Below are 15,748 nucleotides of genomic sequence, written 5' to 3' on the forward strand. Positions count from 1 at the left end.
TTCGCGTCGGTTCCCGGCGGTTCCTTCTCGCGGCTGCTGCTCTCTCCCCGGGCCCGGTCAGGTGCGCGAAGTCCTGGGGCCGCTGCGCCTTTAAGATCCCAGCGTGCTTTGCGAGGCGCCACAACAAAGATGGCGGCGGCCTCGCGTTCGTGGCCGTAGTCGCAGGCTCGGCTGCAGGTTCTGGCTCTGAGCGGTGACTCTGGGGTGGGCAGCGGCCAGGGGCTGCTCTGTGCCAGCGAGCGGCAGGCTCGGGGTGCCAGTCCTCCTCCTCTCTTCTATACCAGTGAGATCGCATCTGAAGACTGGGCCCAGCCTCGTGGGGACTGCAGGGCTGGCGCCTGTGGGTGGTGGCGAGAGGCAGGAGGAGCCGGGTGAGTTCAGCCGGGGCAGGGAAGGCCGAGCGCTGGCCGTGCTGCTGTGGGGAGGGCGTAGGAGCAGCCTGGTTCTTGTAGCGGATTCACTGTGGTACGATGAGAGGTACCTGAGGTTCCCATCGGAATGTACGACACAAGCTTAGAGGAGTTTGGGGATCTCCTTCCGGGGGTTGATTCCAGCGTTCGTGGAACAGGGCCTTGATTGTAAACTGGCTTGTCGTTACGAGAGTGTTGGATCAGGGACGTCCTACTGACAGTCATTTAGGTTGTGAAAGACCTTCAAGTCCACTTACGAATCTATATTTCTGTATGACTTTTGAAGGAAAGAAACTGCTAACAGCAGTGCTCCAAGAATGAAATAAGGAATGTGGGATAGTTTGTCATTGTCCTGACAAAGTACTTCTCTGGAGTCGTGCTGGGTACAGCAAACAGTCAGTGAGATAATTGCTCTCTTCTAGACACCACAGAATGGTTCGGGTTGGAAAAGACCTTTATAAGTGACTTGGTCCAAGCTTCCTGCAGTGAGTGGGGATATCCTCCATTAGATCAGGTTGCTTAGAGCCCCGTCTAACCTGATCTTGAAGGTGGCTTCTACCACGTTTCTGGCCAACCTGTGCCAGTGCTTCACCATCTCGTTGTAAAAAAATTTCTTCTACCTAGTCTAAAGCTCTTTTCTTTTAGTTTAAGATCATTGCCCCTTGTTGTAGCAGGCTCCATTAAAAAGTCTGTCCTTAACGTTTTGTGACCTTATAAACTCTCTTTATGCCCCCCAAAGTTGCAATATGGTCTGTCTGGAGCCTCCTTTCCAGTCTGTTCAACCCTAACTCCCCTAGCCTTCAGCTGTCTGTTCTTGTGGTCTCCTCTTGATCTGCTCCAGCAGCTCCATATCTTTTCTGTGCTGAGGCCATTTAAGCTGTACAGAGCACCACAGGTGGAGTCTCACCAGAATGGAGTGGCAGAATCACTTCCCTTGACCTGCTGCTTTTGATACATATGCGCTTTGCTGTGGTAAACAATCCTACTAGGAGCAAGCTGTTGTACATTCAGATGAGGAAGATAGGAAGGGTCATCATCTTTGGCTGGTTAAATGCTGAAGTGCAGCAGGCTTAACTGGAAAAAAATGGATGAAGCCTATGACAGTTTGGAAAGCAATAAACCTCGTAATTGCATCTTGAAGCATGGGAGGTGGGACCTTTGCAGGGTTGTTGTTGTTGTTGTTTTAAGGTAGTCAAGATATAGGCACTACATTCAGAGGAGAAAAGCCTATTGCAAGTGGATAGAAGTTTCTTTTTCCCTGTCACTTAAAAAGTATCTCCAGCCATGTTAATTTATTCCGTGGCATATACAATGGGTATGAAGTGCTGTAGAAGTACTTCAGAACAGAGTGAATGCTGCCATGCAATAAGCTGCTCTGAGCACAGCCTCTTGCTTTAAAATTATGTGAAGTACTAAGATGGGCTAAATGTAATCCTATTTTATTAAAAAAGTTTTAGCAGGTGCCTCATGGCACCTGGGGAGCATCACCTCCATTCATATTTTGAAAAGGCACTTAACAAGATTTGTCACTGAAAGCTCTTCAATGAAGCTGTTGCTTGATTAAATTAGCTAGAAGGTAGGAAAGAGAAAATCCCATGCCACAGGAGGGAGGTGAGAAGGCATTTCTTCCTGTTTTTGCTAGGGCCTGTGTTTAGTATGTTGTGAATTCTCAGAAATAAACAGTTAATGCTGAGATGATTATTTTTTCCTGTGACATTGACTGATAAATTACAGTGAAGACAGGTGGCATTGGTGAAGCTTTAGAGCCAATAGGCAGCTGAATGAAGCAGGCAGAGCTGATCACAGCTTTACAGTCACATAAAAACACGTGTATTTCTGTAAAGGGTGTATGTACTGGTGGGGTTTGAAGTAAATACACAGGAGTGAGACCTTGGGATATAAAAAAAAGTAGCTTAGTCCTCAGTAGATACACAAAACCAGATCAAACCAGAGGACAGTTATTTAGCTCTAGAAGTCTGTGGTTTGCACACATCTTCAACATTGTGGGCAGACATGGTACTCTAATCTCAAAAAAAGTAAAGGAGAGGTTTAAGGGGTTCAGAGGAGGTAGGTAAGAATAACTGAGGACAGGGGACAAGTTCAGTTGTAGGCATGAGTGTCCTTGTGAAAACTTTTGTCTGGACGATATGTCTGAGTGGAATATAAGAAAGATCTGTAAGTGTGTGTGTGTAATGAGGGGAAAAGTTATTCAGTGCTTCACTGTAACTCCTTGATTACTCCCTGCTGCAGCATACTAAATAAAATGATGGGGTGACAGGTACAAAACAAAAGGGAGCTAACTTTGGGAGTCCTGGCATCTGCTAAGAAGTCTCAAGGCTTCCAAAATGATTGGAAAAAAAATGTCCATAAGAAGAATTGCCATTAGGTTTGACCCAAACATCTGGAAGCAAAGATAATATTTTCATAAAATATCACTGTACTTTTTACCATTTATTAACACTCTTTCCATCTGTACTGGCCAACACTAGAGACAGTCTGTGAATGTGGATTTGTTGAGAGGCAGTGCAGAAAACTGAGCAACTTAAGCACTAGTTAATTTTGAATGTTTAGAAGAACCTGTTTATTTTGATGTGCATGTTTTCAGTGCTGCAAAATTGAAATGCAGTGTACTTGATTTTAGTTACAAGTCCGTTCAGATCTGTGCTAACATAAATCCTTTTAATTCACGTTTTTTTTAACGTAAGTACACTTTTTTAATGGATCTGGCATTCATATATAAGAGGAAAAAAGTTTTGAATTCTTTAATCAGGGCAGAAAATTTTGGCTTGGAGGATTAGAGGTGAGTGTAGCCAGCTGCATTATTTTTTTAATAATAAATAGGTTGATTTTTTTTTAAGGATTATTTCACCTGCACAATGTTTGGGGACTTATTTGAAGAGGATTTTTCCTTTATTTCAAATGATCATTGTGGAAGAGGGAAGAAGTCAAAGCTCAGAGATTCTGAGCCTCCGGCTCCCAGGGATTTCACCAACATAAGTGGTATCAAAAATCAGGGTGGGACCTGCTACCTCAACTCTCTTCTGCAGACTTTGCTTTTCACACCTGAATTTAGAGGTAATGTGTTCAAAATCTTCTTAATGTTGGATTTTTTATTTGACAGTGACTTGCATTTCTAGCTGTTAAAGAAAAACAACAAACAAATTGTTTATAGGAATAGTTTACTTCAGTTCACTGAAGTTATAACAGAATACTCAGAGCTACTGGTCTGTAAAACTGATATAATTACTTCTACGCCTTCTAAACACCTTTGTATTTACTTCTGCTTTATTGTTATAGTTTGGAGCAATTGCAAGGATGATTCAAAGTATCGTAGAGTGGTTTGGGTTGGAAGGGACCTTAAAGGTGTTCTAGTTTCAGTCCACGTGCTGTGGGCAGGGACACTCTACTAGAGCAGGCTGCTCAAATCCCTATCCAACCTGGGCTTTAATGCTTCCAGGAAGGAGACATCCACAACCTCTCTGGGCAATCTGTTCCATTGCTTCACTACCCTCAATGCAGCATTTCTTACTGACATGTAATCTAAATCTACCCTCTGCTTTTTAAGCCATTATCTCTTGTCCTATTATTACAGTCTGGGATGCAGAATCCCAGCCCATCTTTCCTGTGGGCCCATGTGAATGATGTTCAGGAATGTTGTTTTATGTCTTAGATTGCCAGAAAGAATCTTGTTGCTATGCTTGACAGTTAACATGCAAAAAATCTTTAGAGAAGAGATATTGTCTGGTTTTTAAACAGGCCTTTTTCGTTACAATTACAGAGGCATTGTTCTCTCTAGGACCCGAAGAACTTGGGACTCTGGATGATAGCAATAAACCCGATGCAAAGGTACATAATGTTTTGTTGTTAGTCACTACTGAATGTTGTTTCAGAGGAAAATTGTTGCAATTTGCATGAAATTTCCTTTGAGAATGGATGAAAGCCTGACTTGATGCTGAAGGACAGTTTGGCTGCTTCTTGATTTTTCACATTTTTTAGTGTCATAAGCTTTGCTTCAGGAGGAAGATACATAACCTAGTTTTGGTGAAATTGATAGCAGAGATAATTTTGTCTTCAAAAGGGAAAAAAACCAATTATGTTCCTATAGGAAAAATTCTGTGCAGACCTGTTTTAAAGTTTTCTCTTTTGTGATTGAATCTACGTGGCTTTGACTTATTTGCCACCAGAATAAAAAACAAACAACTGTGTGAAGCATAGATGACAGTGCTGAGGGTCTCTGAAGACTTTGTAGCTCACCTCTGCATGACATGCTGTAGGAATGGAGTTTAATCTTTTTGTTTAGTAGGAATGGAGTTTAATCTTTTTGTTTAGTAGGAATGGAGTTTAATCTTTTTGTTTAGTAGGAATGGAGTTTAATCTTTTTGTTTAGTAGGAATGGAGTTTAATCTTTTTGTTTAGTAGGAATGGAGTTTAATCTTTTTGTTTAGTAGGAATGGAGTTTAATCTTTTTGTTTAGTAGGAATGGAGTTTAATCTTTTTGTTTAAAAAGTGCTTTCTGATGTTGAGGGTAGAATTTAATTATTTAGGTCTCAGGCTAATAGGACAAAACTGATTGCTTGGAAATTATTTTTCTTTGTGAGTCAACTATAAATACAGGTAGCTGAGAGTCCTGGGGCTGTTTAGCTTGGAGAAGACTGACAGGATCTTTGCAGTGCTTATCAATAACTAAAGGATGAGTGTCAAGAGGATGAGGACAGACTCTTAGGTGAAGACCTGCAACAGAGCAATTGGCAGTGAGCACAAACTGGAACACAAGATGTTTCATCTGAATATGAGGAGAAGCTTCTTTACTGTGAGATTAGTAAAGCACTGGAACAGGCTGCCCAGAGAGGTGGTTGAGTTTCCTTCTCTGGAGGGATTGAAAACCCACCTGGATATGATCCAGTGATGAAGATTGTTGGCATTAACCATTCTCTTGCCCATCTCCTTCCATCCTGATGCCAAACCCTTCAATGAGCAAGGAGCAGCACATGTTAAACCTTTATGTCAGGATGTCTTCGAGCTGAGTTCTTGGGTTTTAGTATTATGAATGGTATCAGAGAAAGCTGTAATTTTTGATTATGGCTTCATTTTAATTGGTACTCTTTTGCTTTATTGCACATTTTCTGTTTCGTTTGGCTAAGGTGAGGCACTGTAGATTTTTGGGAATTGTCTGATTCCCAGAATCACTCAAGACTGATGTTTAGTTGTGAATCCAGTAATCTGTGAAATCTGTAGACAGTGGTGGTTTGTTAGAGGTTTTGTAGGAAACTATTGCTTCCTTTGTTTGAATTATTGGTTTGAAGACTCTGTCTGATCTGTTGGGTGTATTTTGGTTTGTATTTCTAGGTTCGAATAATTCCATTACAGCTTCAGCGGTTGTTTGCTCAGCTTCTGTTATTGGACCAGCAGGCTGCATCTACAACAGACCTTACTGAGAGCTTTGGGTGGAATAGCCATGAGGTACAAAGTACCATCACTGATAAATGTCTTTCTGAATAGTGGCGGTTCTTTTCTAAGCTTTGGAGACAGCATTGGATTTGGTCAACTATTGTTGTATACTATTGTATCTTGTTTGCAACAAGCAACGGAAGAAAATTGTTCTGTTAGAAACAATTTCAGTAGCTTTTCCCTTGTGTTTTACAGGATCATTTTTCCAATGGTAATTAGGGTTCTTGACCTCAAGTACTTAGATTTTTACTTAAATGGAACAGTGTAATTAATCTTAAGAGTTTAGTCTAGATCTACTCATGTAAATGTCTTAACGTGGGTTATAGTTTATGTACTCGTCGCTATTTGAAGAATCACAGAATCATTGAGTCAAACCAGCAGTGCCAAGTCCACCACTAACCACCTCTCAGCACCACATCTACACCTCTTTAAATGCCTCCAGGGCTGGCGACTCCACCACTTCCCTGGATAGCCTGTTCAATATTTGACAACTCTTCTGGTGAAGGCATTTTTCCTAACATCAAATCTAAACCTCCCCTGGCTTAACTTGAGGTCATTTTCCTTTCATCTTGTCATTTGTACTTGAGAGAAGAGGCTGACCTCCATCTCGCTACAGCCACATTTCAGGTAGTTGTTACAGTGTTCCCTAAGCCTCATTTTCTCCAGGCTGAACAACCTCAGTTAGCTAAGCTGCTACTCATACTTGTGCTCTAGCCACTTTACCAGCTTCTTTGGACAAGGCTCTAGCGCTTCAATATCCTTACTGACATGAAAGGCCCAAAACTGAACACGATATTCACATTTAATGTAACTGAATTAAGAAAAATAATAATAAAGGTTCTAACTTAAGATAGCAAATATACGGGTAGTCATTGAGGTGACTCACTGTCATGCTCTCTGTTGTTGTTAAGCAGTAAGTGAAGCAAATGTCCATATTTCATTTCTTCAGGGTGGTTGTTTTTGTTTGTTTGTTTGTTTTAATCATTCAGGAAATGAGGCAGCATGATGTGCAGGAATTAAATCGGATCCTGTTCAGTGCTTTGGAAACTTCCCTTGTGGGGACTTCAGGTCATGACCTTATTAACCGGTTGTACCACGGGATTGTTGTCAACCAGATTGTTTGTAAAGAATGCAAGAATATCAGTGAAAGACAGGTAAAGGTAGCTGATTATCCAGTACAAGTTTCTGTTTGGTCTATTGAAGATACTTTTAAGTGTTCTTTCTTGTTTTATAAAAAGACTAATTACATCTTTCTTGGGTATCACTGGTGGCCTCTTTGAATTTAGGCAGTGTATATTGGTCAGGGTGCTGCACACTTGCAACCATGTCAGTTATCTAAGACTTTGTTGTTAAGTCTGGCTGGCATTTTCTAAACCACCTACATCAGACTGAAAAAATCCAACTGTTATTGCATCCTCTAAATTAGCAAGTGTCGCCTTCAGATGGAGCTCTCAGCAGAGAGCTGAACAATGAAGTGACAACAATAAACCAAATTTTCAATCTTTTGTGCTTTTTTGTAATTCAAAATAATTTAAAAAATAATTAATTTCTCTCCTGTGCATGCATAGGGGTTTTGCCCCATTACTAATGAAAGCAAAATGAATGCTTGCATCTGCTGTGGTGAATGGAATGTGAATATCTTTCTAATGTATTATGAATTTACACCACTTGCTACTTTATTTTTGCGTTGTACCTCTGCATAGGAGGATTTCTTAGATTTAACGGTGGCAGTAAAAGGTGTTGCTGGCTTGGAGGAGGCCCTGTGGAACATGTATGTAGAAGAAGAGTATTTTGAAAATGAGAACTTGTATCGATGTGGAGCCTGTGATAAACTCGTTGAAGCCTCAAAGGTAATACATTGGAGATTGATTGTTCAGCTGACTAACACTTAGGAACTTTGTTTACATTGCTGTGTCTTACCATTAACTCTGAAATAATAGAATTTGTATCTTTAACATAAATGATGCATTAACAAGAGCATGCTAAAGTCTGACCTGGCTTTAAGACTCAGCAACTGTGTCCAATAAAAATCAATGTGACTCATTTTTTGACTTAAATATTGTTGCAGTCTTTAATCTAGGCAATGGTGAAAGGGGTGGCATGCAGTTTTACACACTTCAGGCATTTCAGGGAGTAGGCTAAAAGATAAGCTAGAGCATGAGGGGAAAATAGATCTATATAGTGGAGAAAAGCATGGAAATACTCAGGAAGAACCCAAATGGGAGAGAAAGTAATGACCTGTTTCTCTGCCCAGGGAAATGGAATCTGATCCAAATATTGCATTATTTCCCTGATGACAAAGACATTCTTGCAGTGATAATACTGTAATAAATATTTTCAGTATGTTCTGCAGTGCTAGAGCCTTCAAATGAGTAAGAGCTTATTCATGCAAGGATTCATGCAGCTTTTCTAATGTGCAAGACACTGGCTGTATTTTTGTTGTGTATGCCGTGTTGTTTCAGTCAGCCACTTCACTTCTAGAATCACCACCTCCTGTTCTCTCTCAATGAGCTTTTTGACTACTTACTGCATGCTAGGCCAGGAAATAAAAATCCAGACACAATAAAGCCTAAAAGTCACATTCTTGTGGGCAGAATATACCCTCTGAACTTCTCTTTTAAGGAAAGACAGTAGGTTTGTGTGTTTATATGCTGAATTGTGATAGTTTACCATAATTTTCTAGGAAACAGTTTGCTGCTTTGATCTGCCCTCAGCTGTGGGCAAGTTCTGTTGGTTTTGTTTTTGTAAATGACTTGTTAATCCAAATGAAGTGACCTTTTTCCTGTGCTGGGTTATTGGAGTTCATCAGTGCCCAACAGAGAACTTTGACATTAAGCATTTGTTGTTTGTTGAGAATGTTCCCCAGTAGCTTAGGGAGATCCAGACTGGAGTAGTCCTGTGATCTGGTTCCCTGCCTTCACCCCGGGCACCTTGGGAAAGCTTCAAGTGCTTGACACATGTCTGTACTGGCACCCTCCAAAGGAGCTGTGAATGTGACTCTGAATGCTTTGTTAAATGGTGACACGGCTGACAACACTGATTGCTGTCCGGGTGACAGCACAGCCTGCAGCATCCTTGTGCTGTCATTTTGGCCCTGTATGTTGGTTTATGACAGTTTGGGCTGGTTTCCCCAATGTAATAATTGATTTCAAGACTTGTTATTTGTATTCTCATCCATACCTTTAGTTATGGCCAGAGAAGGGCAGCCCAGTGACTGCTTTATGAGAGTTGTAGGTCTTTATATTGCATTTTTCCTGAATGATACAAAGTGATTTGTTTCTTCTTTCATATTATAAGTTGCTGGGTTTCTTTTTTGTAAAACACTGCTCCTTTTTCCCCTCATGCCCACATTTTTTCATAAAGAGGAAACAGATATAGATGTCTGTTAGTGCACTCTGACATACTCTGCAATCTTTACAACAGCAAAGCTCTTTCACCTGCTCTGGTGACCCTTGTGTGGCAGAATTAGTGAAGTTCAAACCTTGCAGCACCCTAACTGTGGAAGGGAGTAGGTGCAGAGGTGAGCCCAGGACAAGTGAAGTTAATCAGTGACTTGACTGTTTAGGGACTTTCACCATTGCCTCATGTGGCTTGGTTGTGAGAGATTGAGTGAAACTGCTGGGTTCAAGGGAGTGCAAGATAAAAGTTGCTTAGCTGTCAGACGTGGTCATTTATGCAGGTAGATAGTGGGATCTCTGGGTAAGAAGTCCCAATCCTGGGAGATGAGTTGGCAACTTAAGAAGAAAGGAGCTGTTGTAGAAGGAAGGATGGATGATGAGTTGTCACAACTGAGGCTTGCAGCTCTGGCTTTGCTAGCATAATGCAGCTGATCACAGCAGACTGTAGTAAGAGTTAACACCAACAGCACATGAGATGTCAGCTGGGTCACCCTAGGCTGATGGCAGCATTAGGGATGTGGCCTAACAATGTGACCACCTGCCCATACCCACTTCATTCAGCCCTCTGTGGATCCTTGGATGTTATTCTTCTCACTTGTTTGTGTTGGCCCCAAAATGTTTGTAGTTGAATAATCTCATGTTCCAGAACTTTATCAGATTTTAATTGTGCAATCTGCTTTTCACCCCAAACTTGAAAGTATATGCAAAATCCTTTATGCCACTAAACTCTGTAAAGTAGTCACAACTGATGCAATCCAACTGTATTGGATGTAGACATTGAAAAGATTTGGAAGTGTTTCCACTGAATCTACATTTATATTCAGATATTCAGAGGTAATACAAGATGATTGGTTTTACTTCACACCAAGGTTCCTGATGTGTTCATGCACCAAGTTGTTAGATTTTGGTTAATATTCTTCCATACTGAGATGAGTTATGCTGGCTTTTCTGCATTGAAGTTCCTCTCCTGTATGAATGAGGGCGACTTTAACTGTTGCTTGAGTTGATCTATGACTGTGTAGTGTCCTCCAGGATACCCTTTCCCTGTGCCTCTCAGGCACAGCATCATCTACTGTAGCTCCCAGGTCTTAGTAAAGGCCTTTTTCTTCAAGCAGCCTGGGAGATGTTAATCAAAATGCTACTGTGGTACATTCTGGTGACAATTTTCAGACCATTTCTGTGACGTTTGAAGGTAATCCAGCAGGGTACAAAACACGTGTGGCAGCAGTCACATTTTCTGGATGATAATAATATACACCTGACAGAGCTAATTGTGTTACAGTTAGGGTCATTTCTGACTTGCATGTTTGAGAACACTGTGTCTGAATGAGCTCTGACCTGTACTTGAGGACACAGGGCCACAAAGTACTGGAAAACTCCTCAAAGGTCATTAGAATAAACCTCAATTAATGTATAAATGCTTCATTTGGAGATTACCAGCAGGGGCCAGAATAGTAGTGGCCCTAGCTTCAGTTAAGGTCCTGTCCTTGCACCAGAAGCAAGCATGTGGACTACTTATTTTTAGCTTGTAGCTTTTTTTTAAATTATTATTATTGACTGGCTTTGAAGCTGAGCACTGCCTATCTGGGAATGGTGAAGCTACCACAAAGATGTGTCAGGTTTTTTTCTGTTTCACCTGCAGTTGAGTGTTTGTGTTTTTTTGTTTTCTTCTGGACTCCCAGGATCTGTTTGGGCTTGGTGGTGACATGTGCTTTGCAAGGGGCCAAGAACAGAATTGCTGAGAAGATCACAGGATCACAAAGTGGTAGGGGTTAGAAGCCACCTCTGGAGATCATCTGGTCCAGCCTGGCAATGGAAGTTGTTTTGTAGTCTGACTTTGTATATAAGCACAAAGGCTGGGGTTTGAAGCAGTTACTTTGTAGTACAAAATTCAAGCAAACCTTCTTATGAAGTACATGAGGGCAATGGAAATGTAATTGCTGACTAGGATTTCAACAGTGTCCTTCATTTTCTGTAGCAGAATAAACTATTGGACTGATGATCACTCTGTTATGCCTGTGTGCTTACAAGTTTTTTTCATCACCTTACAGTCTGCTAAACTGCGCAAGTTGCCACCTTTTCTCACCATTTCTCTCCTGAGATTTAACTTCGACTTTGAGAAGTGTGAACGATACAAGGAAACGAGCTGCTATACATTCCCCATCCAGATAAATCTGAGGCCTTTTTGTGAGCAGGTTTGTACTGTCACATTTGTTACAAAGTTTCTAGATACTCAGCAGAGAATTGCTGTCTCATGGACAAATTATCGTTCATTTTGCATTTTTAATTCCTAATGTTCTGAATCCCAATTTCATAGATTCACAGATTCGTAGAATGATTTGGATTGGAAGGTACTTTAAACATCATCCAGTTCCAAACTCCCTAGCATTGGCAGAGATGCCTTCCACTTGACTGTGTTGCTCAAGGCCTCATCCAGCATGGCCTATACCACCTCCAGGAATGGGGGAATCCACAACCTGCCTGGACAACTTTTTCCAGTATCTCACCACCCTTACTGTAATGAATTTCTTCCTAATATCCTAAATCTATCCTCATCAAGCTTCTATCCATTCTCTCTCATCCGTTAGCCCTTGTAAAATCCCCTTCCCACCTTTCTTGTAAACCCATTTTCAGGTACTGGAAGGCTGCTATAAAGTCTCCTGGAACCTTCTTTTTTCCCAGGCTGAAAAACCCCAGCTGTCTCAGCTTGTCCCCTTAGGGGAGGTGCTCCAGCCCTCTGATCATCTTCATGGCCCTCTGGACTCACTCCAGTAGTTTGTCTTCATTAAGCTAGGGGTGCCAGAACTGAATGTAGTACTCCAGGTGGGGTCCCACAAGAGCAGAGTAGAGGGGGAGAATCTCTACCCTTATCCTGCTGGTCACACTGCTTTTAATGCAGCCCAGGACATGACTTTCTGGGCTGCAGGTTCACATTTCTGGCTCCTGTTGCATTTTTCCAAAAGATCACTTTCTGAGTGGTAAATGCAAGGGTATAATAATGGCCTAAAACTTAATCTGGCCTTTGTTTGAAAGGAAGATTGTCACCTGGAAATTGGACTTTATATTGTTATTGTCTGATGATATCATGTATAAATTTAGCTATGTATGTTTTTATCTGCCTGTAGCTATCTAATTTTTTCTTAGGACTCTTCTCTTTAGAATCAGGAATACACATGAATACAAACTGAGCTGTACTAATCCTTGAATCAAGTTTTTGATCCTTAAAACATATAAAGAAAATACTCAGTAGAGACACTCCTATTGAAAAAGGCATTTTTTTGTATTGAGATGTTGCAGTGCAAGCTGGAAGTGTCTGTGTTTGTATCTGAGGAAGTTTTTTCACAGTATATGTCACTGTGTTGCTTGTTTTTTCTTTAGTCTTTTAAACAAGTTGAGCTGTTCTATTGTTTGCATAAACATTTGATTGTTTTAAATTTGGAATTTCCAATATTGCTCAGAATTGTGCTTCAGAGGTTGCTTAACAAGCCTGTGCCTTGGTCCGTGGTTTGTGTCAGTCCGTGCTTGTGTTCCTCAGCACTGGGAAGCTCTGTGCACATGGAAATGCATGCTGAGATATATCTGAAGCTATGCTGATGCTGTAAAACTGTCCTTGTGTGAAAGAATTACTGATATGTTATTTTACTATTATTGTTTTTCTTTTTAAAGACTGAAATGGATGATTCAGAGTACATGTATGAGCTCTTCTCTGTTATTATACATAAAGGTGGCTGCTATGGAGGACACTATCATGTTTATATCAGAGATGTGGATGAATTAGGAAACTGGCAATTGCAAGTGAGTCCAGGAGGTTTTCTTCCTTGTTTGATATGTCTTGTTGTTCAGAAAAGTTTTAATGATTTGTGATGGTTTGGGTGTTCCCTGCCCCCCCACACTTTAGGAATCACCCAGACTAGACTCAGTCGGCTCTGGGAGTATAAGTGAAGCTATTTATTTACAGCTAGCACAATATACAAGCAGATATTTACAGTATATACAATTATATACAGAAATATACAAGGTAAAAGGTAATACAGAAACACAACTCCCCTGCCAGAAACCTGAGTCCCCAGGAGGGGCTCTCAACCACCCCTGCACCTTCCCCCTGCCCCTCTCAACCTTACCCCAGTCCCAAGGAAGAATAGAGGTTCAACCAAGAGGTTAAGAAAGCAAAGATGAGTGGAAGGTGAGGTTAGGCAGATGCAGCTCAGTCAGAAGCCCAAAGCAGAGTGAAACAAAATGGTGAGAGTGTTATCTAACGTTTTCCTTTCTTCAGCAAGACTCTGAGGGAAGTAGACATCACCACTATTTTCCTTTCACAGCCTATGATCTAGTTTTTCTCACCAAAACATTCTACCCTGCTTCAAACTAGCACATGACTGAAATGGACATCCAAACTAAGGAATTTTTTTAGTGAGGAACTTGGTCTCTTAACCTCACTGAGAAGGCCAGTTTTCCACAGGATGCAATCACTGTCAAGATTCTGATCTGCTAACCTATCTCACATTGGTGGGCTTGCTTGCTTTTTCTCTCCCAGGTGAATTAATGTTTTTGCTCAGTTGTTTTAGTGAATGACTCTGGCTGGCAGTTTGTAATTAATGCAAAAGCCTTTTCTGTAGAAAAAAACTGATTGTGGATATTTTATATGACAATATGTAGTCTGGGACATGCAGCAGTGGCAACTTACTGGAACTTTTCTCACTTTTCCAATTGCGGATGCTATTGTTAGTGCAGACTGTAATTGAAAACCACTTTTTTGATGTGGAACAACAGTATTTGAGTTTCTTATATTTCTTTCACAGGAAGATGATGATAGCCTGATTGAAGATAAGGCTTTAAGACATACTGAAAATGGTGAAGAAGAAGAAAATCCATTGGTTGTGTTGAAAGGGATTTTATCAGAGGTATGGTATGTAAGGGGTTTATTGCTTCAATTTTGATATTAGAAAACCTGGAAAAAGTAGTTAGTGTATGCAAGAGTATGCAGATTTCAGTGTACAGAACTTCTTGTGAAGCAGATCAATCATAGAATCAACCAGGTTGAAAGAGACCTCCAGGATCATGTAATTCAGCACCTAATCTATTGCCAGTAGTGAGCTTTCATACAATAAAAAAATCATTTTGGAGTATTTCTTAAGTTGCTTGTAAGCAGATGTTACATTGATTTACTAATCAGGATCTTGCATTAGTTTATTAACAATTTGGGAATGATTTAGGCACCAGAGAATTGCCTTCTTTGTGTTTAACCTCTTGACTTTTGTAGCTTTCAGTATCCTAGTTTTTGATTTATCTGTAGGAAGAATCTAAACAAATTCCTGTGGATCAATTAGGGCAGAAACTATTGGAGAAAAAAGGGGTGTCCTGGAATAAAAAATACCGAAAACAACATGGAGCATTACGAAAGGTAAGGTTCTTGTATGTTAATGTTCTTTTTGCTGTTAAGATAACTTTGCATCCAGGAGGAGGTTGCTCTCTTCTCTCAGGTGGCCAGCTCCAGAACAAGAGGACACAGCCTCAGGCTGCGCCAGGGGAAATTTCGGCTCGAGGTGAGGAGAAAGTTCTTCACTGAGAGAGTCATTGGACACTGGAATGGGCTGCCTGGGGAGGTGGTGGAGTCGTCGTCCCTGGGGCAGTTCAAGGCAAGGTTGGATGTGGCACTTGGTGCCATGGTCTAGCCTTGGGCACTGTGGTAAAGGGTTGGACTTGATGATCTGTGAGGTCTCTTCCAACCTTGGTGATACTGTGATACTGTGATACTGTGATACTCAGATGGTAATTGAGAATACTGACACTTGGGCTAGCTAAATGCAGTAAATGTAAGAGAGGTTTGTAAGGTAAATTAGTAAGGTGGGGGGCACAGACAAGGTTAGATTCTCAAGGAATTGTCTGCCTGAAAGCTTGTATCTTTTTTCCATCTATATGTTTGACCTATAAAGTAATTAACCTTAAGTATTGAACTTTGTTTCACTTTTGTATGTGGGTGTAGTTGCAACAACTTTACTGCGGCTTGAACACAAGCACTGATAAGAAAAGCACAGCAGTAACAGAAGTGAGGTTTTGAGAATGTATGCTTTTTTTTGGGTCGATTGTCCAAATGGTTACTATATTTTATGATGCTTTATGGGAAATAATATATCATTTGTTACAGATATGAGGAAAACTATTCCTTCACTTTTTATTTTTTAACAAAAGGCTAACAATGCTTTTTAAAAATAACTATTCTGAAATGTAGTTGTCAAATGTTGATAGGGAAGGGCCTAAAAACAAGTTCTGAGCAACTCAGTGCTAATAATTTCAAAGTCTGAGTGCTATTGCGAGTATCACAAAACCTGAGTTTTCACAAGTGCAGGATCTGTATCCCAAGAGCACATTGATCAGTGCAGGACTACCCTCACTGAAATAACTGAAAATGGTTTTGCACTTTTTGAAGTATTGAATGAATTTTGGATTATGATTTGGGAGGGAGTCTTTGATTTATGTTTTTTTTTGTTTGGT

The 15,748-nt window shown here is 40.7% G+C and overlaps 1 protein-coding gene across 1 annotated transcript in view; it reads left to right on the forward strand.

The window, feature by feature from the left end:
- Window positions 1-118: 118 nt before the first annotated feature.
- USP40 (ubiquitin specific peptidase 40) overlaps window positions 119-15,748 on the forward strand; it is a 41,816-nt gene continuing 26,186 nt past the window's right edge. The window contains exons 1-10 of the mRNA XM_064159810.1: window positions 119-371; window positions 3,269-3,485; window positions 4,189-4,256; window positions 5,757-5,870; window positions 6,848-7,012; window positions 7,562-7,708; window positions 11,308-11,451; window positions 12,923-13,051; window positions 14,056-14,157; window positions 14,550-14,657. Of these exons, the coding sequence (XP_064015880.1) occupies window positions 3,287-3,485; window positions 4,189-4,256; window positions 5,757-5,870; window positions 6,848-7,012; window positions 7,562-7,708; window positions 11,308-11,451; window positions 12,923-13,051; window positions 14,056-14,157; window positions 14,550-14,657 (1,176 nt within the window). The 5' untranslated portion in view covers window positions 119-371; window positions 3,269-3,286. The remainder of the gene's footprint in view (window positions 372-3,268; window positions 3,486-4,188; window positions 4,257-5,756; window positions 5,871-6,847; window positions 7,013-7,561; window positions 7,709-11,307; window positions 11,452-12,922; window positions 13,052-14,055; window positions 14,158-14,549; window positions 14,658-15,748) is intronic.

Source organism: Pogoniulus pusillus, chromosome 2, assembly GCF_015220805.1.
Source record: "Pogoniulus pusillus isolate bPogPus1 chromosome 2, bPogPus1.pri, whole genome shotgun sequence".
Taxonomy (NCBI): domain Eukaryota; kingdom Metazoa; phylum Chordata; class Aves; order Piciformes; family Lybiidae; genus Pogoniulus; species Pogoniulus pusillus.